Source organism: Meleagris gallopavo, chromosome Z (assembly GCF_905368555.1).
Source record: "Meleagris gallopavo chromosome Z, MGAL_WU_HG_1.1, whole genome shotgun sequence".
Taxonomy (NCBI): domain Eukaryota; kingdom Metazoa; phylum Chordata; class Aves; order Galliformes; family Phasianidae; genus Meleagris; species Meleagris gallopavo.
The window spans coordinates 33,774,448-33,801,981 of NC_139435.1; the positions used below are offsets into that span (position 1 = coordinate 33,774,448).

At 40.1% G+C, this 27,534-nt stretch overlaps 1 protein-coding gene across 2 annotated transcripts; it reads left to right on the top strand.

Annotated features, from left to right (window-relative positions):
• Window positions 1-270: 270 nt before the first annotated feature.
• On the top strand, window positions 271-20,450 carry ACER2 (alkaline ceramidase 2). Of its 2 annotated transcripts, none has more exons than XM_010725699.4 (6): window positions 271-461; window positions 6,555-6,669; window positions 7,585-7,726; window positions 11,399-11,536; window positions 16,437-16,574; window positions 17,249-20,450. In XM_010725699.4, exons 1-6 carry the CDS (start codon window positions 354-356, stop codon window positions 17,433-17,435), a joined length of 828 nt encoding a protein of 275 aa, XP_010724001.1. In that variant the 5' UTR covers window positions 271-353; the 3' UTR covers window positions 17,436-20,450. The 2 variants fall into 2 exon arrangements, with proteins under 2 accessions (XP_010724001.1, XP_085069512.1); XM_085213386.1 differs by lacking the exon at window positions 271-461 and adding an exon at window positions 486-4,242.
• Window positions 20,451-27,534: the final 7,084 nt, after the last annotated feature.

A 27,534-nucleotide genomic window follows, 5' to 3' on the forward strand; every position in this document is an offset into this window, starting at 1 on the left:
CTGGTGCAGCGAGAGGAACAAGGGGTAAAGCAGCGCAGAAGAACGTGAGAAGCCAAACATTTTCATCCAAGCGTTAGAACGAGTACTGTTAATGCACACAAAGGAGGGCGGGCTGGGAGCGGGCAGGAAGGGAGGCGGGCAGGCTGCGCGCTGAGCAGAGGGCAGGGAAACAGGAAAGAAACGCTTGCGGAGCGCCCCATGGCACGAAGCAGGCCCCGGGAGCCACCGCCACACAAGCCGGGCCGCCCCGCCACGAGGGCTGGGCTGAGGGAGGTGGGAGGGAGGAGAGTCGCCCCGCCCTGCTCCGCTCCGCCCCGCCGAGCACGATCGCCGGGCAGGGGCGGGCGGGCGCCATGGGCGCGATGCTGTGGTGGGACCAGCTGCGGGCCGGCAGCTCTGAGGTGGACTGGTGCGAGGACAACTACACCATCGTGCCTGCCATCGCCGAGTTCTACAACACGGTGCGCGACGGGAGGGAGGGTCCGCGGGCCGGGCACAGCCGCTGGCTGCGAGGGCGGGTCTGTTGTCTGCCCGGACACGGTGCCCCTTGGGCTGGCGGTGCTAAGGGGCTCGAGGAAGGGCTCCACGGGTATCCCGCTGGACGCGGTACCAGGAGTGACAGCCAGCTGTGCGGTTTCGTATCGCAGGCGCAAAAATCAGGAGGCTTAGACAGGGCTGCGAGCTACGAGCGAACGGTGTGCACGTCCTGCCCGGTGCTAGCCGGTCCGCAGGTGCTCCGTGCCGGGCTGCCGCAGTTGCTGTCCCGTGGTGCAGGTATAAGTCTGCCCCACGGCGTGCCGGGCAGCGGCGGGCCGCTAGCAGGCACGCTCGGTGTTTGGAGGCAAAGCCGTGTTTTAGAGCTTTGCCTTCTCCCAGAGCCAAACTTAGAGGAGCAGTTTGACAGAGGGCTGCAGGGTGCAGTAAGCGCAGTGCTGCTGGGAGGAAGAAAGGTGAAAAAAGGAGGGAGAGGAAAGAGGACCGAAGTAATTGTTACTTCCTCTAGGAGCCCTGGTTCACTCCTGACTCTTGTCATCCCAGCCCGGGAGCTGCTGGGGAGTGCTGCGAGGGAGCACTGGTGGAAACGTATTCCCCACAGCAGAGATCTGGGAGGGGAGCGCTGCTCCCAGCATTCTGTTTATTCATCTGAGGATTCGCAATGACGAACAGATCCAACAGGGAATGAGATCATACAGCGGGCTTTCTGGTGATGTGCTTTACCATGTCACCGGGAGGGAGCCCTGCAAACAACGTGCCTATGGTGTTGCTCTGGGATTTATGTTCTGTGGCAAGTGTGAGGTGGGATTTCTGCTTTGTCTGACTTCAAAATGGCCTTTTAATTTCTTCCCCAAATTCTGTCCTCATCTGAGCTCCCTTTCAGTCTGTGCTTCTTGACTGCTAACAAGAAGTGCTGCACTTCTGTGAAGGAAAGAAAGAGGTGTCTGAAGTGTTCATCCCTCACAGGAGTGTATACCCATTGCACTCCATTTATAACAAATAATTCAACTGTGCATGGTGTACATGGCTGACCTGTTGGTTTTCCTTGTAGCTCAGCACTAGAGTCATCTGGGTGGTGTATCGTCTGTGTTTGAGGGTGTGTGGTGAAATAGTCTGCTTTCTTTGTTTCTGATGTCACTGTGCAAGAACCAAAAACAAAGGGAGGAAAAGGTCAGGATAAACAATAAGTTTCTTGAAGAAGCAATGTGTTTTGAAGCCAGCAATGCAGGGGGTTGGATATCATTCTGACTGTGCTCAGCTAATTAGCTGTGGCGAGAAAGCTTGCAAAATGCTGGGAGCTGCATGTATGTCTAGGTGATTAACTCAACTTCCAGACTAGCAGAGAGGCACAACACAAAGTTTGCCCTGAAACTCCCTGTATTGCAGAAGCTTCATCCAAATCAGCTAACTGTACATCAAAAACATGGGGAGTAGAGGCTGTGTTGAGGGTAGACATGCTTCAGTAGTGAAGAGATTATGGAGACTGACTTCTGTGTTTGCAGCTTCTGAAAATTAATTCGCAGTGAATTCTTGGGGGCTGAGCAATTGTGTTCCTGGAGACAGAGATTCTTACGGGGTGGTAGGAAAGATTTGGCCCTGACTGGCGCTGCAAGTGGACTCTGAATTTTATTCCTTCTTAGATGTTTCTGTTCTGACAGACTCAAAACGTTTAGAAGTTTCAGGTAACGTTCTTCAGCAGACCTGAATGTGGGATCTGGGTCTTCAAGCTGTAGATTAAAACCTTGCTAATCCGCATTTTAGACTGCCACAGCTAAGATCAGAGATGTCGTTGAGGTCTCATGCAGTATATAAGCAGAAAACTGGAACAGCTTATCTGAAACATATTTAGAAAGATCCATTTAATTATTCTTGTGGGACCCAACCTTAACATTATGCGTAAATTTAACTTGATCTTGTTAAAAATCAAATCAAAGTGCTCATCAGGATTAAGTGAGTAGAAGAATATCTGTTCAGCAGTTTTGTACAAATTAGTCACACAATTTTTATAAAACATAGACGTCCAAGATGATTTCATGTTACACACTAAAAATATTTTATAATTAGGAAATTATAAGAAAACTAGCTTTTTTTTTTTTTAATTTTGCTATTTAATAATTAATCCTTATACAGTGTAATCTTATTCTTGAACAAAAGCACATACATCCACACACTTAAAAGAGATTGCATGTACAGAGGTATTTGCAAAAGAAAACAAAACAAAAAAAAAAGAATTTCTTTTTCTGGAAAAACTGAAAACTCTAATTTTTTTTGTTACTAGTAAAATTGGTACTTTTCAGTGTAGTGTTTTATATTCAATTGTGCATCTATTTATTGCCAAATATCCGTTAAAGAGCATTGCCAGTGGTTTTATTTCTTGTCTGGTCTGTAGTAGCAAGGAGATAAATGTTTTTAGAGGCTCTTAGATTGAGAATATGCTTATTCTCTAGCAACACCTTTTTACTACTTAGTCTTGCAGTGTATTTCTGTGATGTGTTCTTGTGTCAGAATGCTGAACAAATCCTCTAACTTCACTGAAGAGATATTCCGTTTTTGCTTCCCATTCTCACAAAACATGCAGCCTCAGTGGCTAAATGCTGCAGCTGTTAGCCGTCTGACATAGCAAATAGTAATAATCTTTGGTAAGACCATGGGAAATATCACATACAGACTGTGTGGCAAAATTATGTGGTCGTGATCTAAGGTGGCTGTTGGAATTCCATCTGTGTCCTGTGTCCTGTATTCTTTTTGTACAAGTAAGTAGTTGGAAATTAAAAGTAGATGTCCAGAATTGTTTAATGCTGGAGAATGGACTTTTATTGATGGGCTTCTCACCTTTAACTTTGAATTGTAACTTTTGCAAATCCCCCCAAAAATTCTCAAAAATTGTAGGTACTCCTTTTCTTTAAACTTCTTGCACTGATCTTAACCTTATAGACTTTTGAATTGTACATTACCAAATCATATAGGCCAATTACGTATTATGTGAAAACTTATTTATGCAACATACTTTCTAAAACCAGAGCCCAGTGGATAAGTGCCTCACTTATTTGGGAAACCGGGCGTTAATCCTGGCAGTGTTTCTAAGGGAGTGGTTCTTCTACGGAGCCAGGCTGGTAGCAGAGGGTGAAAGCCAGCTAGTCAGTTCTCATGTTGATGTACTTAACTGTGAACTTGAAACTAAGAGAACTTAAGCAGCATATTTCAGATCATGTTCCAGAGCTCTAGTATGAATACAACTTGTGGAAATTACTGTGTATGGAATATAAGAAACAAAACTGAGTTATTTCATGAAAGAGAGGCATTACTATCATGTTTTATATCCAAACTTAATAGAAAAGAATTTTGGCATCAAAATTCTTTCAGATTTTAAAATGATACGTAATTTCCCTGTAGGCCATTGCAGTGAGTATAAATCTAGCCATGCTCATTGTGATTACTTAGTCTGATTTACTCCACTGTTCAATTCTAGCTATAGAGATGAAAAGATTTTTTTTCACATTCCTTAGATTACAACCTCTTTTTTTTTTTTTTCCTTTGACCTAACCTTGGCTTAAAATGTTTAGAGCACTCTGAGGCTCTCAAGGGACTTGCTTATATTTCATCATCCCTGCTGCCAATTATTGCTTATGTTTCCAATCTGCTGTGGGATAAGGAAAGCCTTCCCACTCTCTGCTTGTAAAAGAAGGTAGCATACTACAACTCCATGTGTATGTTCCAGATGGCCCAGTACATCTTTGCTGCACAGAGGTGGGTGCTTTTTATGTGAATGGAAGATGTTTGCATGAGTGTGTTTGGGTGAATATTGAGGTTTTGTGGGGCGTAAGCAAATCTGATTTAGACATTGTCTGTAAATAAGTCTTTGGTCTTTCTGTTGCATCCTCAGGGATGTGCTGCACTCTGGCATTGCTAAGTGCCTCCTGCCATTTTAGTCGTGGCAAAATTTGCTGTCTTGGTGGATTGAGGAAATTCTGTAAATGTTCTGTTGCTACGTAGGAGGTGCTTTGTCTATGACACTGCAGACAGCTTTTTCATACCTGGTTTGTGAGGCTAGTTTCATACTTCAGCTTGCAGAAAGAGAGAGAGTATTCATTAGAGGACACTTTGTAAAGGCGTTTAAATGAAACTGATAAGGCTCTGGCCTTCTCTGCACTCGGGCAGCTTTTACCACAGTCTGGAGGAGTCTGAGAGCCAGGCAAAGTAAACTGGCAGTTCAGAGCTGAGCAGTGTGAGTGGCTTCTGTGAAAATGTGTGAGTCCTTGAGAGGCCTGGTCTGTGTCAAAATGAGCTGTAGGAACAACTGATTGGCCAGAGGATTTTGTCCTTCCTCATGTGGTCAATCCAGTGGGAGCAGAGCAGTGGCTCTGTTCTAGTGTTTCCCCATTGAGACTGGTCATCATTGTGGCCCAACTGCTAGAAGTGTGGTGACTTCTCCTCATGGCAGGCCTGGATGCTCATGCTTTTTGTCTCCAAAAGCTGCCAAGATCTTTTTCTATCCATCCCCTCTTTTTGTCTTTGCACCCACCATTAGGCAACCAGATGCTCATAGCTTTGAAACTGTCTGTGCGCTGAGCCTTTTTATGGAGCCTTAGGACACATGTGCCCACAGATGTTAGTTTGTTAAGGTGTCTAAAGATGGTGTCAATACAGAAATTTCTTCCTGCTGGTTTTCTAGTGGCTGCTCTAGCTTTGTTCTAGATAGAGAAGATTTGGGATTTTACAGCTCTTAAATGAGCGTGTGATAGATCTTTCTAAGTGTTTTACTTAAATGAATTTTGAAAGAAATGCAGCTTATCTTTGAAGAGGCACCTTCGGTGTGAAGGAAAGTGGCACACATGAAGTAGGTGGTGCTGAGAAGCTACTATTGTAGTTATTGTCAGTTTGGATGCCAAACTAGGAGTATGTTTTGACAAGTCTTGCAAAAGTCAAATTAGATGTGCCCATTTTAGTCGTTGCAATCTCTACTCTCACACTGTCTGAGAGTGTTGAATGGTGGATAGTTATGAAATGAATAAATGCCTTCTCTGTATGCCATTCCTGAATCCTTTTGTTTGATTTTTATTCATGTCATTAAGTGTCCATGAGTGTCTGAGGGGAGGAAATCTATCCCAAAGGAATGCTGTTTATCACAGAATTCTTTTATAAGTCCATTTTAGGGGACATTGCTAGAGATTATTTTGTCACATGCCTGGGTTAGCTACTGGGATTGTGAGGAGATCAAGGCTGAGAAGTTCATCCTTGCCCTTGTCCCATTGTGAAGTAGCAGTATGTCTGTGGCTGGCCTTCAGCATACTTCTTACTGAAAGAACTGTGTAATACTGCAGTAACAGCTCCTGCTGGTGACAGGTAAAGCATTTTCAGCATGTAACTAAATAATGATGCTTTGGATTGTTGCTAAGCAATTAAAAACGGATCTTTGTTCAAGACTTATATGCTGCGTTAAAATAATAATATTACCTTACCAGCCTTTTCACCTTTCTATTACTAGTTTTCAGTTGTATTTTTTCACTTCTGTAATGGAGAACCAGGGGAAAAAATAAAGCATAAGAGGATTTACAACTTAAAGCTTTCTTAACCCTACAAAAGATGGTTCTAACTATTTCAGCTTAACTTTGTGTTTCAGATCTGCCGAACAATAGCAATTGTTCAGTGACCTGACTTCAACAAAACTTAACAACCCATCTGGTGCTTTTACCATGCTGGATTTGACAACCACTGAGAAAAAATTCAATTGCTAGAGCTCCCTGTTGCTAATCTGTTTGCTGTTGAAGGCTTCCTGAATTACAGGAGAATACAGCAGAGTATTTGTAGACTTCTAATAAAATTCCTCTGGAAATAGACTTGAAAAGTCATTTAAAGGTGTAACTAGCCTCAATTTACATTGCTTGGAGTTTTATGCTCTTACTAGCTTATGAAGTTCAGCTTAATGATGCTTTGCAAAAACTGATCTGCTTTGGCAGAATCCGAGAACCACACTTTATTGAGCTATCACTGAATGACTCTTTGTAGATGGATGCTAAATGTTTATTTTCTGTCTTTGTAATACTTTTTTATTTTTATAGATAAGCAACGTCTTATTTTTTGTTTTACCACCCATATGCATGTGCTTATTCCGTCAATATGCAACCTGCTTCAACAGCGGAATATATTTAATATGGACTCTACTAGTTGTGGTTGGTAAGTTGATTAATCTCTGTTTGCCTGCTCATGCATGAATGAGAGAGGAAATCAGTTTTTCCTGCTTGTGCATGATTGTTTCTGCGAAACAAAACAATATTGATGTCTGTAGAGGAGTTTGCTTGCACTTGCTTGAAGCAAAAGCAGATGTAGTTTCTGAAAGGAAAATGCCTCTTGCACTTGGAGTCCAGAGGGACTTTGACCTTAGTTCTGCACCCTTTTTGTCTTTCCTTCGTATTGTATCCAGGCTTACTCTAGAGCAGTACTGACTCTCTATCCTCTGATGCTGAATTAATGAGTTAATTGCTAAGAGTTCTTAACAAAACTGGAGAAGATAACAGGTTTTGCTTAGTAATTAGACATTTTAATGATTGGTCCACAGATTTAGCCATATTGTAGATGGGAAATTCTTAAGCTTTTTCAATTCTACAAGCACTGACAACTTTAAAGGGATACTCAGAGTCATGTGGGCCATGTGCCACTTTCCACCTGTAAACTCAGATCATATAGTCATCACATGCTGCTTTCCATCTTCATGTTATCCATCCTTGTGTTATTGAGAAAATTGAGAAAATTCAGAAAGAGCATTTGAATTCATTTCTTAATCACATTTACATTTAAATGTACTGCAAGATGTTTTTTTGTGTATATTTACTTCTCCACTTGGAGATGGCACCTTTAGCTCCCTCTTTGGTACTGTGTGTGTTTAATAGTTATTTATGTTTATATATTGATTTATTTAATATGAGGTACTGATGTTCTAGTTTGCTGCTCTAGAAAAGCTGGTGTTTTGTTTTGTTTTTTTCTAGACCAAATTGTATGAACTATTTGCTATGAATTCCTGATAATGAGCATTGTGTTTCAGTCTGTACAGCACTGTAACTATTGACTGTAACTTCTGACCAACTCTTACAGGAATTGGATCTGTTTACTTTCATGCCACCCTCAGTTTCCTGGGCCAGATGCTGGATGAGCTGGCTATTCTGTGGGTTCTTATGTGTGCTCTTGCCATGTGGTTCCCTAGAAGATATCTACCAAGAGTTTTTCGGAATGACAGGTAATCATGCAGCGTAGTACACATGCTTGTCTCTTGAAACATCTCATCTTATGTTCTTTTTGTTCAGAAATCCTGAGTCTATGTTCCTGATGTTGAGTTTCATGCCCTGAAACTTCTAGTTTTGGTATGTGATGATTGACTCTGAAAGTATTCTTGTTAGCTCTAGAAAGACATGAATAGTTTATGTAAGTTGCACCTAAAATAAAGTAACAGATACTATCTTCTCCTGTTCCTTTTGTGTATCCAAGAGTGTACATATGAGAGTGTATCTGTGGAAGTCCACTGAATGTTTATCTGAACATTTAAGCCAGACGTTAAGTGTAGTTTTTAAGTATTCAAAGACTAAGTATGCTGTTTGTTTAGAAATCTCTCATTGCTGCAATGGGTTTTTCTTTATTGCAGATTTAAAATAGAATCACAGAATCACCAAGGTTGAAAAATACCTCCAAGATCATCCAGTCCAACCATCCACCTAGTACTAATATTTTTTCTAAACTGTGTGCCTTAGTACAACATCTAAATGTTTCTTGAACACCTCCAAGGATGATGACTCAACCACCTCCCTTGGACAGCCCATTTCAATGCCTAACCACTCTTACAGAGAAGAATTCTTTCCTAATATCCAATGTGAACCTCCCATGGTGCAACTTGAGGCCGTCTCCTTTTGTCCTGTCTCCAGTTATGTGGGAGAGGAGGCCAGCTCCCACCTTGCCACAACCTCCTTTCAAGAAATTGTAGGGAGCTATAAGGTCTCCTCAAGCCTCCTCTTCTCCAGCCTAAACAATCCCAGTTCCCTCATCTGCTCCTCATAAGACATGCTCCAGACTCCTCACCAGCTTTGTTAGCCTTCTCCGAATGTGCCTCAATGTCTTTCTTGTAGTCAGGGCCAAAACTGAATGCATTACTTGAGATGTGGCCTCAAGAGCTGAGTACAGAGTTACGATCAGCTCCCTGCTCCTGCTGGCTTCACTATTTCTTATATAAGCCAGGGTGTCATTAGCCTTCTTGGCTACCTGGGTACACCGCTGACACTTGTTTAGACAAGCATTAACCCACAGCACCAGGTCCATTTCTTCCACACAGTCTTCAAGCCATTCTGTCCCAAGCCCTCTCTGGGCTGAGGCCAATGGGATGAAGTTCAAGAAGAAGAGCATTATAACCAGTTTAAAGAATCTGGTTGTGATTTTTCCCCTTTACAGAGAAAATATGTTGTAATTTTTGTGCATATTGTTCTTTTATGCATAAAAAATCTGACATAATGAAGAGGTTGGAATCACAGTGCCAATGTTCTGCTCTCTGAAAACTGCTAAGGCTCCTTCCTCTTTCTTTCTCATATTATTGTCTACTTTACTTTTTATTTCCTTGACATATACTCAATTAGAAAATGCTTTCATGGAGAAGGTTGTTGCCTGCATTGAGTATTCCTCAAAATAGCTTGCACTGTGAGGAGTATATCTTGAATTATCATATGTAGTCCGTAATGCAATAGCTTTGCCAAATTACTGTGAGTTCAGTACTTTTTCATACTGTAATGTAGTCCTGTTGTAAGACACCATATACTTGAAGAGCAAACAGAGGTTTTCCTGAGGTTATTTGGTAGATGACATGATTTTTAGACATTTAGTTAAAGTGAAGGACTGTTCAGTCTTTTGAATAATTTCTCTGACTGCACATACATTGTTCCTCACAAGCCTGAAGGAATTCTTGCATGTTATATATCACCATATTCTGATAATTTGTTTCATAGATCTCTAGTATTAGCCATAAGGTTAAGCGATATCCTTTCTAAAAGGAGTAGTGTCACTTTTGTGGAGAAATCCTATTTCAACTTGGTGATAAAGCTAAAGTGATACATAATGATCTGGCTGTTTATAACTGATCCATAAAAATACAGAGGTGAGCTGAAGGATGTACCCCATCCTCATGTTTTCACAATACTACTTTCCTAAAGACTGTCAGTATTTGTTAAGATTTTGATTTCTTTCTGAAGTGTGCAGAAAAAAGAATTTTAACGGACAAAAAGTCTATCTCAGAATAGATCAGATTTATGCATAGATATATAAAGGAAGGTGATCCTCCTCCTCTACTCTGCACCGTTGAGGCCACATTTAGCATACTGTGTCCAGTTCTGGGCTTGCCAGTTCAAAAAAGACAGAGATCTCCTAAAAGGAGTCCAGCAGAGGGCCACAAAGATGATAAAGGGCCTGGAGCATCTCTATTATGAGGAAAGGCTGAGTATCCTGGGTCTGTTCAGCTCGGGAAAAAGAAGACTGAGAGGGGATCTGATAAATGTTTACGAATATCTGAAGGTTAGTGGGGGGCAAATGGATGAGGCTAGGCTCTTCTTGATGGTGTGTAGCAATAGGACTAAAACCTGAACTTAGGAAGTTGCATACAGTCATACAGAAGAACTTCTTTATGGTAAGGGTGACAGAGCGATGGAACTGGTTGCCCAGAGAGGTTGTGGAGTCTTCTGTGGAGATATTTGAGACTCATCTGGACACCTACCTGGTTGACTGTACTGTTTCTGTAGAGGACCTGCTTCACTGGGGGCATTGGACTTCTTGTTCTCTTGAAGTCCCTTCTAACCCCCGCAATTCTGTGATTTTGGGATGTTTATATGTATGTACACATACATATTTCTATGTTTTGTTTTGCTTAACTTATTTTTCTAGAATTATGTGTGCCCAATACTCTGCTCTGATTTTTTTACATTCTTCATCCTTCACACACTCAGATTTTGAATGTTGAAAATGCTGTTATCTACCATGACTGATTCATGGTGTCTTTAGTCATTAAGGCACTCACATCAGATCAGAACTTCCTGCTTAAGTAACTGTAGCCTTCCAACTTTAAAACACTTTGAAACAAGAGGCCCGTGAAATGAGTTTGGTGAAGATGAGGATGATGATACTGATGATCAGAGAATGGTGATACACAGGTGTACGGGGGTTCTATTTGAGATGTGGAATTAAGGAGAAAAGAGCTATCCCCGAACATCAACTAGTTTTATAGAGTTGTGGATCAGTAGCCTGGAGGCAGTCCTGTATCTTCCACAGTCCTGTCACAGACTAGAAATGAGTTGTTTAAAGTCCAAATTTGAAATTTAAAAAACAATATATGTTTGTTTTAAAAGTTGTCAACTGTCCATTTGTGGCCCAACTGTGATTTCATTGATACTAAGAACATATTAAACAGAATCTAATGTGGCTCTAAAAGCTAGGACAGTAATAGTAACAAAAAATATCCTAAAAATCCATGTTAAAAGCAGGAAGAATCGTGACACAAAACTGCTTTGAGGAAGTACAGTGCTAGATACAGAGATGATCTTGTTCTTAACTTCTTGTGGGAGAAGGAAAATTGGAGCAGGATCTTAAGATTTTGAAAACAGTGATTAGTGTGGGTCTGTGTATGCACACACATGGGTATATATATACAAGTCTGCTTTGGAAAATTGTAGTTCAGGAAAGGGCTAGTTACATGATTAACTCTGTATGCATACACAAGTCAGTGCAAGATCCTCATCCATTTTATATGCGCATTGTCATTGCACTCCTGACCACACGCAAAAAATGTAAGTTTTATTACGCTATTAAAATTGTGTTAAGATTTCTGTCTTTACTAAAAGCTCTGAATTAAAAGCATTTTTCCTCCTCACAAAAAAACTTTCAGGAGCCGGTTTAAAGCTGCTGTTGGTGTCCTGTCTGGAGTTACTACCTGCCTTGCCTTCATTAAACCTGCCATCAACAACATCTCACTAATGACTCTGGGTGTTCCTTGCACAGCTTTACTCATTGCTGAGTTGAAGAGGTGAGTACATTTCTCCTGAATGCAGTGTTGCCTTCGGAGATCCTTAGGCCACCATACAATGATAGAGTAGATCTTGCTTCATTGTTTGTGATAGCAGATCAGAAATGCTTCTCCATTGTACAGATCTGGCACATTTTTGGCAAGGATTTTTTTTTTCCCTAGGCGATTATACTAGATCAGATTTTGTCTGTCTTCTTGCATTGTATCTCTTTCCTCATCCTGATCTTAACTCTATTTATTGTGGAGTTTTGGCAAGTTTCACTCCAGTGACAGCTTTTCTACTGTGTAGTCTGCACAGGAGTGAGATGATCATATGATCACAGCCTGGGTACTGCAGGGAGCAAGGTCCAAGCATGCATGGAAGATATGCCAGCTCTCAGGGCTTACTGTCAGTCTTACATCACACAAATAATACGGTGGAGCCAGACTGACAAAGATAAGGTTAATCACTAGGTCACAGAGGGTAGCTTTCAGTCACCTTAGAAGCTGTGAAACCAGAATGCAGGTAGAAACAGTCTGAGCAGGGCAAAGGGAAATTTGTTTCTGGCACTGAACTATTATTTGAGCAGCCATTTCAGTTTTCCAGGCATGAGCTCCTGAGAAACTTGGGAGGATGAATAGTTAAGTGTGTTTAAGGTTTGAACGCTGTTGGATCGTATCTAGGAATTAATATGCCTACATGTACTTGCTTTTTGAAATTCCATGTGGAATGTTGCATTAAAATATGTGGAGTTTACATATCAGTTTTTTGAGAATTACAGACACAGACAAATCTTCCTTTGAAATGATGATTAAAAATGGACCTAGAGTGATATATGGCTCTCTGAATTACCTATTTGGATAATGTAATAGCTTTGATATTTTTTGATGTAAAGGTAGAAGACAGATAATTATAGATTTCATTTTAAGCTATGCTGATCCCTGATAAATTTAAATTTATCATTTAAATGGGATCATCCCATCTCTTTTTGCTGAAGAAATAACAACTGAGACATTATTTAATGCCTGTGATTCTCCTGTTCTCCACTGCTGCAGTCACTAGGGGGATACATGGCTGAGTCCTGGCAGGCTGTTATGGTTCTCAGTCTGTGACACAGATATTTTGGGAAAGAAGGAGAAGAAGTTGCTGAAGTAGAAGCTCTTCCTTTGGAGAAGTTTCTTCTGTGCTTAAATAAGTGCTCTGGTATAATATGTCACAGTGTTATTCCCTTTCTAGACTGTTATAAATCTTGTATTGAATTCTAGCAAATCAGAAACACTTCGTTTTCAAGTGAGAATTTTCTGCCACTCATTCATCTCTGGTGAGGAGAGACTATTTGCACAAAAGAGCCTTATGCTCTTAAGCGCAGAACTCGCGGAGTAGGGTGCTAAGGACATGCTGTGGATGTAAGATGATCAAAAGAGCAAAAGACAGTTAAAAGCATACTCACTCCCGAAAGACAAGACATTATACATTTTTTTTTTCTTATTTCTGTTCAAACAAATTCCTTCATGGGTGTCACAGGGATGCAATCAGATAGAAAGCAGCTGTGGATTATGTTGTTTGCTGGTCCAAGCCAAATAACAATGAAGATTATAGCATCATCAGATTAGTATGATTTACTGGGTCCTCTTCATGCAAGTAACTATTTTTCCCTGAGCAGATAGGTGGTAGGATATTCTTGTTCAGCTGACATCTCTGTCTTGAGCAGTGAAGGCTCATACTGCCTTCATGTTTGTCTGTGCGTATTTGATTCTGCTACTAGCAGTCTCACTGTGGAGGAACTTTATTTCATTGTTGCAGCTTGCTCATTTCGCTTTTCCATTGACTAAAAGGTTAAACTAGTTAGAAGTTTAAAACTAGGATATAAAGGCAGCCATCTGTGTCAAAATCAAGTTATTAATCAACATCCAGCAGCTACACTGATTTGAAGAAAAGTTGGTAAGTTTTGTTAAGGGTGCCAAGACATTGGAAGATAGTACTGTTGGAAGTGTGCATCAACCTGTCCCTCATAGATTAAATGTCTGGAATACACCATGTTTGAAGTAATGATGACGATTACCTCTCCCCTTGGTGATAAAACTACTCAGATACTGACACGCGTGGTCACTGATTAAAGGAGCTGTCTGTTTGAGTTCAAGCCGCTTACTTTAAAAGGAATACAGTTGCACATATTTATTTACATTCTTCAGACAGGTCCAGGAAAGGCTCCATATTGTCTGTACACACAACTGTGGGGGAAAATGTGACTGTGAGCAAGTCAGCAAAGAGTTTATCAGACTCCTTGATAGACCCTATCACTGAAACCTTGGGAGTCTGGAGTGTAAGACAGAAAGCAAACAGTGTCTGTTTGCGTCTAAGGGTAAACAGGAGGTCCTGTTTGTATACATTGTTAATCTTACCACACTTAAGGAACCTTTCATTCTTTATCATTGTGTTTTGAGAGAAGCAAGGCCAATTAACTGACTAGAGGGACAGGAATTCCTGGCTTGTAAGTGAATGGTATATAAGAAGAATGTTGAACACAATAAAGTAGAACTATTCTGATACTACAAGAAACTGTGAGAGCTCTCTAACTCGACTGAGCACCAGCAACAACCTTTGCTCGGTCAGAATGCAGAGTTACACAGTGTAGCAGTATAGTCTTACCTGTTGAATGGGAAGAGAGTTTACCAATATGGTTTCTGTTATAAACCTGTCAAATTGTATTTTTCTCACTGGCTTGTTTCACAAGAGAAAGAATTCTTGTAGCTGTGCTCTAGAAGTCATTAGGCAACTCAAAAATCTCCTTAGTCTTTTCTTCATGCTTTTTATAGCCTCTTAGAGGCTATTTGTCAAATGAACTGGAGAATTCAAGTCAAACAAAAAAGCTGTTTTGTTCCACAATGTGGAATATTGACTTTTTGTGGAAGTCATGTAGGTGTCCTTGTCATGGAAACAGAGATTGTGATACCTAAAGATTAGTGTGATTTTGATTATGACGTTATTTACAGATTACTTCAAAAAGGAACGCCTGACCCTAAAGCTAATTTGTGCAGAGGACACTGGGGAAAATTCTTTTCCAACAAGATTAAGCAATAGATAGTTTTTCTGTCATTAATGCACTAGCTATAGAGGTGCCTCTTACTCAGTTTTAGGAGTTTCTTAATCCCAAACAGCTCAAAAATGTCAACTAAAACATTCAAGATTAAAAAATCTGTAGATTTGTGGAGAAAGCTGTGCAATTTGCTTAGCTTGCAATACACCAAAGCCAGGTATACTACTGGTTCTGCAGTGTATTCAGAAAAATGTTTCTGTAGACAGTGCTTTGTGTTTTTATTTTCACTTTTTCTGACTGCCTAACTGGACTCCTTTAGCAAAGCTGTGGTAGCAGCTGCAGTTCTGCTTTTCCTCCACAGAGAGGCAGGAGGCATTATCTGTGGGAGCTAGTACTTAAGAGTGTCTAACATGAGGAAGAATGTAATGAAAAGTTTTAGCTTGAAGACGGAGTTGGCATTACTACTAGTAGTACTCCTAGTAGAATGCAAAAGAATGTAGTGGGCATTGTCTCCCTGTGAAGGCTGAGTATTTCTTGTTATACTGGCTGGACAGCTGGCTCACTGATTTACTGTTGAGAACTAGCTAAAACAAGTAACTTTAACAAATTACTTTGTCACCTCATTAGTTGATTTGGATCAGATGCTTATTGTATGCATCACTGGCATAAGAATGACTGTGCATTAAGCAAGAATTATCTAGTAGCACTTCAGATTCTTATGAAGAACACTAAGAGTTTAACAATTAATTTGAAAAAAATGGGGGAAAATCCTAAATAATAGCTTTGTTTGCTCAGAAGGCAGGGAAACTGAGCCACATATTCCTTGGCCACTAAGACTACCTATGTTTCAAGCTAGCTTTGCATTATAAGTATCGGGGCTGCATATAGTGGTACAAAGAGTCCTAATCTCAAAATAGCAAGTGTGGGTAGAGAGCAAACTATTAACTAGGAGAGAATATTGATGCTGCCTTTTTCTTTTTTTATTTTAGTCTCTTGAGCAAAGCTGCACAGTTCTTAGTGTAATTCTAAGACATGGGAAAGAGCAAAGCATCATATAGGGGAATAAAACTGTGAGCTTTTGAATAGACCTGCAACACAGGGAGTGCTAGGCACATACTCTTGCATCTCTTACTATATTTGGTGATGATTACCTGCAGACCTCACTGCATGTGATCACAGCAAATGTTTTCACATAGTGTACCTCTATGTTAACAAGTATCGTTTGTTGTGGATGGAGAGAATTGCAGGTTAGTCAGAGAGAATTGCAGGTTAGTCAGTGTGAAGAATTCTGTGTGAGATGTGCATGCCTGCACTGTCTACCAAAGCACACTTGTTTGGATCCTATGCCTCTGCTCCTATGCCATAGTAGTTATTTGGAACTGCAATATTGTAGGGGAAAAAAATCAACCAACTAATTAAAAAAAACCATCCTGTTCCTCTTTATTACCAATCTTCATGTAGTTGCAATTCAATGGAAGATAGAATGTGAATAAAATTGACTGATTGCTGAGTGGTTAGTTGTTACTAATAGGATGTTTGACTAATTAGTTGTTCTACATATCCCCTCAGTGCTTCAGTGTCTGCTCACCATTTGCTCTTAGGTATTTAAGATAATGCCCAAAACACAGCTACTGATTGAGAGGTTTATTTTGTAACCTCACGTCTGAGTCATATTACTGTAAGTAAAGCTCCACCATTCAGGACATTTATAGTGGAGGTGTTTTAAAGATGTGCCTTCCCTTTTTCTCCCCTCCCTCCCCCTACTCTCCTCTTCTGCCCCCTCCCCTCCCCTCCCATATTCTGCAACTTAGAGTCAAAGAGCATCAAGAATCAAGCAAATACTGCTTTGTTTTACAGTAGCTTCTTTTCATTTTTCTCCTCAGGTGTGAAAACCTGCGTGTGTACAAACTTGGTCTGTTTTCAGGTCTTTGGTGGATGCTAGCACTTTTCTGCTGGATCAGTGACAAAGCTTTTTGTGAAATTTGGTCGTCATTTAACTTCCCCTATTTGCACTGTGTATGGTAAGTGTGTATAATCTCCACAGTTTGATTCAAGCGTGACAGATCCTCACCACAGTATCATTCTATGCTGTGTCCATAGGCTGCTAGTGGCTATTTCTAGTTAGTGCTAAATGGATTTACTGGTAAGATTGTAAGCCAGGAGCAAGTCTCACGCTATCCAGGGTGCAGATTTAGAAGATTCTTTTGCCTGATCACATTCTTCAGACACTAAGTTGATTAATTGCAACTGAATTTCCTGACCCTACTGGCTACTGAAAATCCAAAAGCACTGCTAAACTGAAGCAATGACCATAAAGGCTCAGGCATCCACTGTTAGTAGCTGAGGATGAAATAGAAGCAGTGAACAGCTTTGATATATTTTCTCTTTTGTCACAGCAAATTGTGATCTCTTATCCAAAGTGCTATAATTCATCATTTCTAAACAACTCTGTAAGGTGGAAAGAGACCAGAAAGCTGCAGACAGTTTATGTAGAGGATGATATCCAGTTTTGTAGCTTTATGTATTCTCTGTATTCTTCGCCTGTTGGCGTATAGTAGCACTGCTAGGGACTAGGAAAAGAAGGAGGGTAATAGACTGATTTTAAACCATGCTGATGTATTTGATAACTTTAATGAAGTCATGTTACTGAATTTTTCTTTTTTTTTTGGGGGGGGTGGTTTTGCTCTATTCTCAGGCACATTTTGATTTGCCTTGCGGCTTACCTAGGCTGTGTCTGTTTTGCTTACTTCGACGCTGCCTCCGAGATCCCTGAGCAGGGCCCTGTCATAAAGTTCTGGCCAAGTGAGAGATGGGCATTCATTGGTGTTCCATACGTCACGCTCCTCTGCGCACACAAGAAATCACCGGTGAAGATCACATGAAGTTAGCTATGGAGTGGGATGGATTTTCAACATTCATTCCAGCTCAGACAGTATCTAAAATAATGATAAATGAATAGGGTTGTATTTTATCTTCTTCTTAAGATAAGCAGCCTTCCCGAAATCGTAGAAACAGGTGGCAACTGTGTTCTTTCTCCTCCTTCTGGAGAAGAGAGGTAATAGGAACATGAAAGCCCTTGAACTATTTTCTCGGTTGGCTCTATTTTGCACTTTTTTTTTAAATGTAGCATTTCATTTGATAAAAATTATTTCCCTCTAGTGGCTCATTTTTGATGCTTGGTTCAGTTTTGTTAACCTCTGTCTTGAGGCATTCCTTATAAGAGAAACTTATCAAAGAGGCCTGCTGCCATTTTTGTGTCCTCAGCTCTGATGTATGTGTCCTTCTCAGCTGAGAAGTAGGTGTAATTGCACATCGGCCACAAGGGCGTGCTCATGTTCCTCCCATCCTGGAGTGTAACACGGGGAGTCTGGATGTGCATCAATTTGGATCAGAAAGCATTTGATTGTTTCCCCAGGTACAGCAGGAGACCAGTGCAAAATGATTATCACTGAATATCTAGCTCAAAGCAATAAGACAGCGTAAGTGTGGGAATAGCTGGCTGAAGATCCAGTCCCTAAAACTAAATAGGAATTCAAGGGTTTTGAATGTTCCTATATTTCCGCTGATTTGTGGACATTAATATGCCGCACATTTTCCTTTTACAGAAATGTTGTGGAAATCCTTCTTTACCTCTGCAGACATGTTTGGTATTGAATTTGTTATTGAAGCTTACACAGAAATACGTCAGAGCACAGATCACCAAAACAGATCACCACTAACAGTGTGGTTAAATTGCTAAGACTCCTGGAGTAACTAGTTGTATATTTAATTTGAGAGTTAACTTCTCAACAAAGTTTTGCAAAGTGACATAAACAGTAGTCCAGTAGTGCTCTGCTGATGATAGTTAGGAAAAAAATAGGTAGTATAGGTACCTGCTTAAAAAAAGACAGATTTCAGTAATCAATGAAATGTGATATTCAGTCTTGCAGTGTTAGAAGGGAATAGTAGATTCAAGCTTTCTGTTAGTTTTCAGCTTGTTTTGTAAGGGGTGCAGTTAGTTTAAAGTTTTACATTGGGATTGAAGTTCTGGAATGCCTGTGGTTCTTGCAAGCTATTAATGCTAAATCTGATAACAAAACAGTGCAAAGTGTAGGTAAGTTTTTTTAAATATTAGTTGTGACTGTTTGGAGAAAATGGGGTCTACTAAAATTCTACCAAATATCAGAACTGTAGGTAGGTTAAGGATTTAGATGTGCGTTTTTGGTTAAGTGATATTTCCTTTTTGGATACTAGACCAAGAAATAACATTTTCTCTGTGCTTTTCTACTGAGTCTCATGTACTTATTTTTTATGAATATGAGTATGTACTCTGTACAATATCATCTTTAGGAAAATGGCTTTTAACAACATCTTTGGGGTGAATTAGCTTTCAAGTAAAACCTTTTAAGTAATTTTGTATTCAAATTTATGCTGAGAAAATGGAAGCTGATGTGTAGGCTATTACCCTTAAAGCAAAGTTGTTAGTAGGGGATATAACTTCTTGAGAACTTTGAGATGGGTAAGTAAGGCTACTGTCAGATTGATTAATGGATCACAAAAGTAGACAAATCTGTTTACTTCATTGCAGCAATGAATATTTATACCACTTGCTTGTAGATTTGTTGGACAGAAACATGGTTTTGGGCACATATTTTTGTATGAAACTTGTTTGTAACTATACACACAGCAATGTTTGTTACTCGTTGAAAACCAGCTACTTTTTCCATTTTTTCTTCTTCTCTCCTTGATTCTAAAATGCTCAGTTTTAACCAATTCTCAGGTATTAATATTGTGATTAGATTCTTATACTGATAGACTTACTGGCTGGAACCCAGCTAAGGTTGCTGTTTTCAGATAAAGCCCTACTTTGAGTTAGATTTCTTCAATATTGCTTACTAAATTATTGTAATAAATAAGATATTTTCAATATTGCTGGGGGAATTAGTAACTGCAAATATATGTACTGTTCAGAATGACTGGAGACTTACTGCTTAATATTTTGTTTGAAAGAAAACTGTGACTTGAGGGCTTTAACCATCCTGCAGACAGCTGCTGTCTTCTGCCCTAGAGTCTGACTGCTCACAAAGAAATGATTTTATAATTTAAAAACTGTAGGGCAATCAGCTATTGCAGAAGTGAATAAATGCAGATGTAGTTCAGAATAATCTCAAATTTAAACTAACCTCTAACCCTCATACTTTTCATAAGAGATGCTGTGAACAAATATTACTATCCGTTGTACGAAACTACACTGTAGATTGGGGGTATTCCAGTTATAAGGGCACTCCATTGTCAGATGTAGTTATTGCACTTTACCTTAAATTATTATTAACTTCTATTCCAACATAAGCCACATTTATTTCAAAAATGAAAAAAAAAAAATAATGCAGGTTTTGCATATTCACAGCTTTACAGATTATACTTTGAACTAAGGCTCCAGTTTAGGATAACATCAGTACAGAAGGAAGTATGTAATTGGCACACCAAGGTGTTTGTACACTGCCCTTATCAAAAAGATGAATAGAAGTGTGCACAAATAGGCCTGTTATCCTGGCGTATGAAGTGATGATTTTAAAATCCTGGAATGCTGCCTTCCTTTGCTGGCAGGAAGTTATTGGGTTTCTTCTCTTTCAACTAGCATTTTAGTTTAACTAGTGGAACACAATAGTGTTGAACATAATGTGGATTCTTTATAGATAGATGTTGGTTATGTGAGGTGCATCATTCTCTGAGTTAAACTTTAAAATATTTAAGAAAGGACGTTTAGATCTGTGATGACAAACACTTGCCAAGTTCACAATCATTCAGTAAATAATATGTAAGGAATTGTTCTGTTTTGCATCTCATTTGAAGCCTGTATACTGAGTATTTGTGGAAAGCATGTAATACTTGGAACATTAAATTGCCTTCAGAATAAATAGTGTTTGCCTTTTCATGCTTCATATTTGTGGAGAGAAGTACAGCTGCCAGTATAATGCTTTGAAGAAGGACAGTCTCTGATGAGGCTAATTTATCTCAGAAAGGTAAGAGCAGTTTTGAATCTTAGAGGAAGAGAGACACTGCATTAAGTACAAAACCTCCAGCTGTTTTTGTTTTTGTTTTTTTACAATCTAAATAGAACAAATACTTGATTCACTTGCAAGCATGTGAATTAATGCAGACATGTAGCAAGAAACACCTGAAAACAAGTGGCCTCTATTCCCACAAATCCAGAAAAGTGGTTCTGAGTGAGTATGTCTGGGAGAACAAAGTGCATGTGTTCTATACTCATTATCTTAGATTGTGTTTCCACCTTAGGGAAATAATTGGTATAAATAGCTTTCTACCTATACCGCTCCTTATAATTGGTTTTATGACCGTTTCTCTCACTCCACAGAAAGTAATAGAATCGTAGAACAGCATAGGTTGGAAGAGACCTTAAAGATTGTCTAGTTCCGGTCTCACTCCTTACTTGAAACATTTCTGGATTCCCATAAGCCGGTGTTGGACTTGAAATTGAGTAAATAGAAAGTATATCTATAATTCAAGATACTATTTATTCAGAGTTAGTATTTCTAGTTGGCAAGATGTCACAAACAGATGGATTGTTCTGTCACTCATCATGCTTTGTTTGAAGATTACTGACTTTGTTTGCCATGGAAAGAAGGGGAACGTGACTGTAATACTGCATTTCTCTAATGAATTCAGAGCTCCTTGCTCATTTTAACCAAATATGACAGAACCAAGAGCCTTAGAGCTAATTTCTTACGCACTGTAAAAAATTGTCAAGTAGAGTTGTCATGCCTATGAGACAAGCTGCCACATGAAACTTTATTAAAAACCAGAAACCTACTGGGGGAGGAAACTAAAGAGATACTCAAGTTCCTGATGAGCTCTAATTGCAGCTCATACCAGCCACAGCATCTGAAACTAGTTGCACATGGACAAGTATTATAGGAAGAAATTTGGCTAGTGTTCCAGGGATGACAGAATTACTACTACTTCATAACATGTGGAAACTTGCTGTTTTCTCCAAACTTGAAATGATTCAAACAGAATCATTAAGCATCTTCAGCACCTTTCCCAAAAAGGGGCAGTTGAAAATCTCAGATCACCATGCACCCTTTTGGGTTAAACACAATGCCACCTGAGAAAGATAGAAATCTGGATGAGTTGGCTTCTGTGCCAGCAGACTCAGGAATGATAAAAAATGTGTTTGCAAACTCCCAGCATATAGCAAAGAGCTAAGTAGAAGTTTGTTGGGAGCAAACTGTGTCTTCGTAACTTAGTTTTCTTCAGCAAAGGGGATATTTTCAGTCCCTGTGGCTATGGAAGAGATGGTATTGCATTAAGTTTCTGAGACTGATGAGATTTCTAGCACTGCTTGACAGGACATTATTATAAAAGTGCTAGAAAACCTGGGTTTGATGAAAATTCTATGAATTAGCATGAAATTGTTTGGATCACTGCTTCTGGGCCGTTCTCAGTGGTCTATTACCAAACTAGAAAAAGGTATCAAGTGGTGTTCAGCAGGATCTCCTAGGTCAACTTTCATTCAGTTGTTCAGTACTATGCCCAGGGAAGGTATCAATAAAGTAAAGCCAGGGAAGGTCCACAAATACCTTGAAAAACAGATCTAAAATCCAAAGACAGCTTGCTGTATTGTAGAAAAGAGAACAAAATTGAGTGACAGCAAAGTATTTTATAGGCATGTATTTTTGTTTATACACAGATGCTGGACACAAAAATTTGTTGTAAATGGAGTCCTAGATGAGAATTTTAACTGATTTCCCTGAGAGAGAAATATCAGCTGTAAATAAGAGTATCTGTGCTCTCCATAGAGACTGGGCTTTGTAAATTGTCAGTGCCTCTGCTCATTTCCCATGAGCACAACCATGGCAGACCTCTTTGTGCCTGAACTCTCCTAACTTACAGTCCGTATAAATCATGGTGGAAATCAGTTAGCAGTAATGCTAATTGAGCTGACCACTGGAGAGGGATAAAGGTGGAACCCAGAGGAAACTCTATTGCTATGTACCCATAGAACACATGTTTAATCACCTTCCTCATCCAAGTTCTGGCTGTCCCACTTTCTGATTACTGCTTCTGTTGTCTCCAGTGTGCAAGAAGTAGGTTAGAAAGGCACGGTCCTGATGGGAGTTTTTAGTTTAAGTAAAGCAAAGACCTACAGAGAGGGAACCCAGACTTTGTTTTTCTCAAAACACAGAAAAAATATTGCATCTGCTTGTCCATGCAAACCTTGCAAACAAACAGTGTCTTTTAAGGGTGAAGTTGCTATTTGTCAAATGTGCAAATGACATATAATGTATTTCTCTTAATAAGTTCCAGAAGACACTGACAGACATAGCATCAGACCCTATAGTATCTGGATGCAATCTGAACCTTAGCATTGACAAGCAGTTTGTCCCTGGACACTTTTTTTCTAAGCTGCCAGGACTTGCTCATGTTGAGAAGCTTTCGTCTACTACAGGAGACATGACACAGGGCTTCATTCAATATTCTAATTACTTCAGGGCTCTTGAATGTTCCCTGGCACCTGGATCATGGTTTAGTTTGGAAAAATGTGCCCCACGTGTTGTGTGTAATGGCTTCTTATTGACTGTAGAATCACAGAGCCACAGGACATTCTGAGTGGGAAGGGACCTGTAATGATGATGGAGTCCAGCTCCTTGCTCTGCAGCGTGACTCACTTGACTGACAGTGTAGAACCTAGATTGTATCTGTCATGGTATCACATAGGTTATTTGGTTCAATCTGTGACATACCAGCATTTGTCTTTCTGAAGCACTCCTTGTCAGCTTCTAAAGTGTCAAAATCCGGACTCCTTTTTAAAATATATAACCTACTTCTCTGCATTGTTTTTAGAATTCTAAAACAAGCCTTGAAATCTGCAGTTTGTTTTACATAACTTAGTAACTAGTCATATATCTTCTTTGTATGCTAGAATTCTTTGCATCCTTTAGTTGTTGAATCTACTTCTGCCATGGTCAGAGATCGTGTTGAGAAATAATCCCAATTACCTTTGGAAAGTTTCCAAAGGAGTTGCTCCACCTCTTACCCGTAACACCTTACAAAACATTGAGATACTCTGGCTCTGTCTCTCTTTAAATACCTTTGGTTTTGCCAGGATTCTTACCTCAATGCCAAAGTAAGCAATAGTGCCTTTAATTTTGTTGCATGGATTCTGTTAGTTCAGTTAGTTCTGTAAATTTTTTTTTTCTTGTGTTACACAGATTACATGAAACATACTCTTAAAATTACAAAGTTATCAGCTTAATACATGCTAGAGAAGAAGGAAAATACCTGCAGCTTATAAGAGCAAATATATATATAAATCTGATAAGTTATATTAGTTCTCATGTTCAGTATAACCTTTGTATCAGCAGGAAGCCTGGAGAATTCAGGGAACTTAGTGACGCTGGAAGTTCTTTTTGAATGACTTCTTTGGGATTGGATTGAATGTAAAACATTTGGATAAAGAAAAAACTGCATTACAGACAGAGCATAGCAAACTCACGATAAAAGAACGTAATCAGTAAATATTCAAGGACAGAATGAAAAAAAATGTGTAAAGAGAAAGTAGACATTTCATGTAAAAAGATGAAAGTCATTCTAAAACATCTTAGTGAGACGGTGCTTTCTGAACAATATAAAACCAGCTGAATTTTGCACAGCAAACTTAATGACTGCTTCAGAAAAAAGTTCAAGACTGGAGGAATGCTATCTCAGTGCTAAAACCGTGTTTTAGTATTTCAGTAACTGTTAACAAAGCTATCTTGATTTGTGTAAGGCAGTTGGATAGGGTGATACGAGGTGAAGTAATTAAATATGAATTTTAAGGCTATATCTCTGGGCATCAAGCTGGCTTTCATGACATTTTCCTATCATCTCTATCTCATTTCTCTGGCACAACACAGTATCTGATTGGCCTCATCACTGCTGGAAAAAAAAAAAAAAAATCCTGTCTATGTGGTTCAGCCTTTTTTTCCTTCTATTCTACCTCTAGGTATTATTTCATATAATCTCCTATGTCATTTTCTGCTAAATGTGCCTTGTGATCCTAGATGTCCATTATTTCTGGCACGGATATGGAATGAGGTCATCTCTACTCAATTTGTTTGAGTTGTGCAGCTGTGCGGAGAAAGCAAATATGCTAATCTGAAGGATGGGAGGAGGCGGTGTGAAGAGGAGAAACCCAGAGCTGCAGGGAGCCAATCTGGGTGCTCCTGTGTTCTGGGTTGTAGCACAATCTTATTCCGAGGAGAGCCTTTGGAGGCAGTCTCCACGTTGCCTGGTAGCTCTTCTGTCAGTGAGCTCCCAGAGGTTGCCAGGATTTGCCTACATGAGAAGAAAAAAAGACACCACAAAGAGAAGGTGTAAAGGATATGTATGGTTTTTGCTCAGAAGTAATATCAATTATTGACATTAATGGGTGCTTGAAGAAATCACTTAAAAGCTGGAATGCAAAGCAAGTACTTTGCTAGAAGTCTTTGGGAAAAAAAGGGAGGGCTGCGGAGGAAAGGACTGTCAGCTCATGGAAGATGTTTCACTGACACTGAGAAACTGCTAAGTGGCTTATGAAAGAGTGGAAAGGAGGCCGTGAATAATAGCCTTACTGGTAGTCAAGAGGGAACAAATCATAAGCAGACAGCTGGCTTGGGACAGACTGTGAGGGCAAAAAGCTCAGAGGAAAGGTGGGAATTGTGAGAGGACTGCAGAGAAAGGAACATGACCTACTTTGTAGTAGAAAGCCATCCAGCACTGCAATGCGATTTTCCACATAAGCATGTTGGATAAACATGCCTACAGGGATGTGATCTGCTTAACTGACAGTGCAGAAAGCAGTGATCACAGGGTCCTAAACAAACAGATAACAGGATTTGTATTGTACCATCTCAACCTGCACAGTGCTCCACAGAGGACTGGTGTGGTCCTGCTGACCACAGTGTCTGGGTTATCTTTACTATTTGCTCTGTAATTTCCTTTGCTAAGAGGAGAGTTGACCAAAGTACTGCTTTTAAGTAGTGATAGAAAAATAGAGCTAGAAAGGTTCTTCAGAAGTCATCTAAGTCTCTACCAGCTGAAAAGCAGCCTCAGCCCTTCAGAAGCATCCTTGGAAGATACTTTTCTAGCCTGTTCTTCAGAACTTCAAGGGCTCCAACTGTCCATATCTTGTTCCAGTCACATCAGCAGAAGGGAGCACTGGACAAAGAGGCTGCAATTGTTTCACTATCAGCACATTTGTATTGCATGTTTAGATTCCACAGGGAAAGGCCTCTCTGCTGGTCCTGCTCCTGCACTCCTGACTGTGCCAGAACTTTGAAAGCGCAGATACACCCTGATTACTGGACCAGCCAATTTGCCACCTCTGTAATTATAGTAAAAGACATAAGTCAGGCGAAGTCTGGGAACATTCCAATTTAGTCCCAAACTCTCTATCTCCAAATACCCTCGCTTGTGTTTTTCCAGGAATTCTTGAAGCTGCAGTCTTATAAAGAGCTGCTGAACTGAAAGTAGTGTACCACCTTTGCAAGGCCAAAAAAAAAAAAAAAGAGAAAGTCCTGCCTCTGCTGGCATGAGATAGAGAGTTTCAGTGCCTTGAAAGCAAATGATCAATGGGATTGGTCTGCCACATTCATCTGTGTGTTTGTGGGAATCCTTTCAGCTGCCGTTGTATGCATATCCCACACCTCCAGGGTCTTGCTGATTAATTACCACCTAATGAGTCTCTGGCTCACTGCTCGTATGTCTTTAGGGAAATCTCCGTAAAAATCAGTGATGCTGTTTTGTGTATCAGAAATCAGAGGATCAGATATGAAGACAAGACAGACAGCCTCCAGGTGTACAACTGTGAATCTTTCATTCATTTTGAAAGACAAAAAGTTGTGTTGAAATGCTCCTTTAACCTGTAGAGAAGTGAGACTTCTAGTGCTGGATCACATGCATACATGGATGGAATGTTTCGGACTCTCAGTCCCTCATATCAGAGCACTCTGAATGTTTCTGTTCATTACACTGAATCAACGGCTACACCTTTGAACTAGAGGGCATCAGTGATGTTTCTGTGGTTACAAAAATCAATCTATGCAGAGAATTAAGGCAGATCATCAAGGATTTTGAGCGACCTTCCCTTCAGTCATTCAGGAGGACGAGGCTCTTGTCTCCTGGCTTCAGAACTGCAGCACAGTGTCAACTTCCAGAGACTACAAGCTTCTCATGAAGCTGCAGGGATGTGACCTTGTCAAAATGAGGCTTGCATATCACAGGTTCATAGATGATAATTACAGAAGCCTGTGCCAGGTTTCCACCACAGGGTGTCTTCACTCAGCTGAGATCATGGGCAGCAGAGGGAGAGAGCAGCACATCTCCACAGGCACAAGTGAGAGGAACGGAGTTAATGATACAGAACAATGCCTCAGAGCACAGAATGTGAGGCACCCAGCAATGGGGTGGCTGCATCTGCCATCTGTCAAACAAATGCGCACTTCTGACTTCATGCTCTGTGTTCCTTTCATGTCATTTCCTAAATTGTGATGGACAGCACTGTGTATTTTCACAGAGGGAAAGGGATGATTAGTCTGGGAAGAGGAAAAGCTTAGTATGCGTTTTGGCAATACCAGTTTTTGCTTGTCTGCACAAAGGAAGAAATGCTGTATAGAGAAAAGCATACAGAAAAGGGAAGAAAAAAGGCAGTTTCATAACTGATGTTGTTGAGATCATTTATGGTGATTTGCAGAGATCATGGCACCCAACAGCCTAGTCCTCTGGCATTTTTCTGTGCTTTTTCCTCTTATCTTACCACATTGTTCTGCCGCTACCTGATGTGTGGTTGTCTGGTTTGATATTTCTTTGAATTACTTCAATTTTCCAAACTCTTTTTCTCTCTGCAGCAAATAAAACTGCCATGTCCTGGCTTTCGAGACAGTGTCTATGCCAGCAGTTAGTCAGATTTTAATTCTTTGCCTGTGCAACAACTATCAGTGACTGCAGCAACAAAAAAAT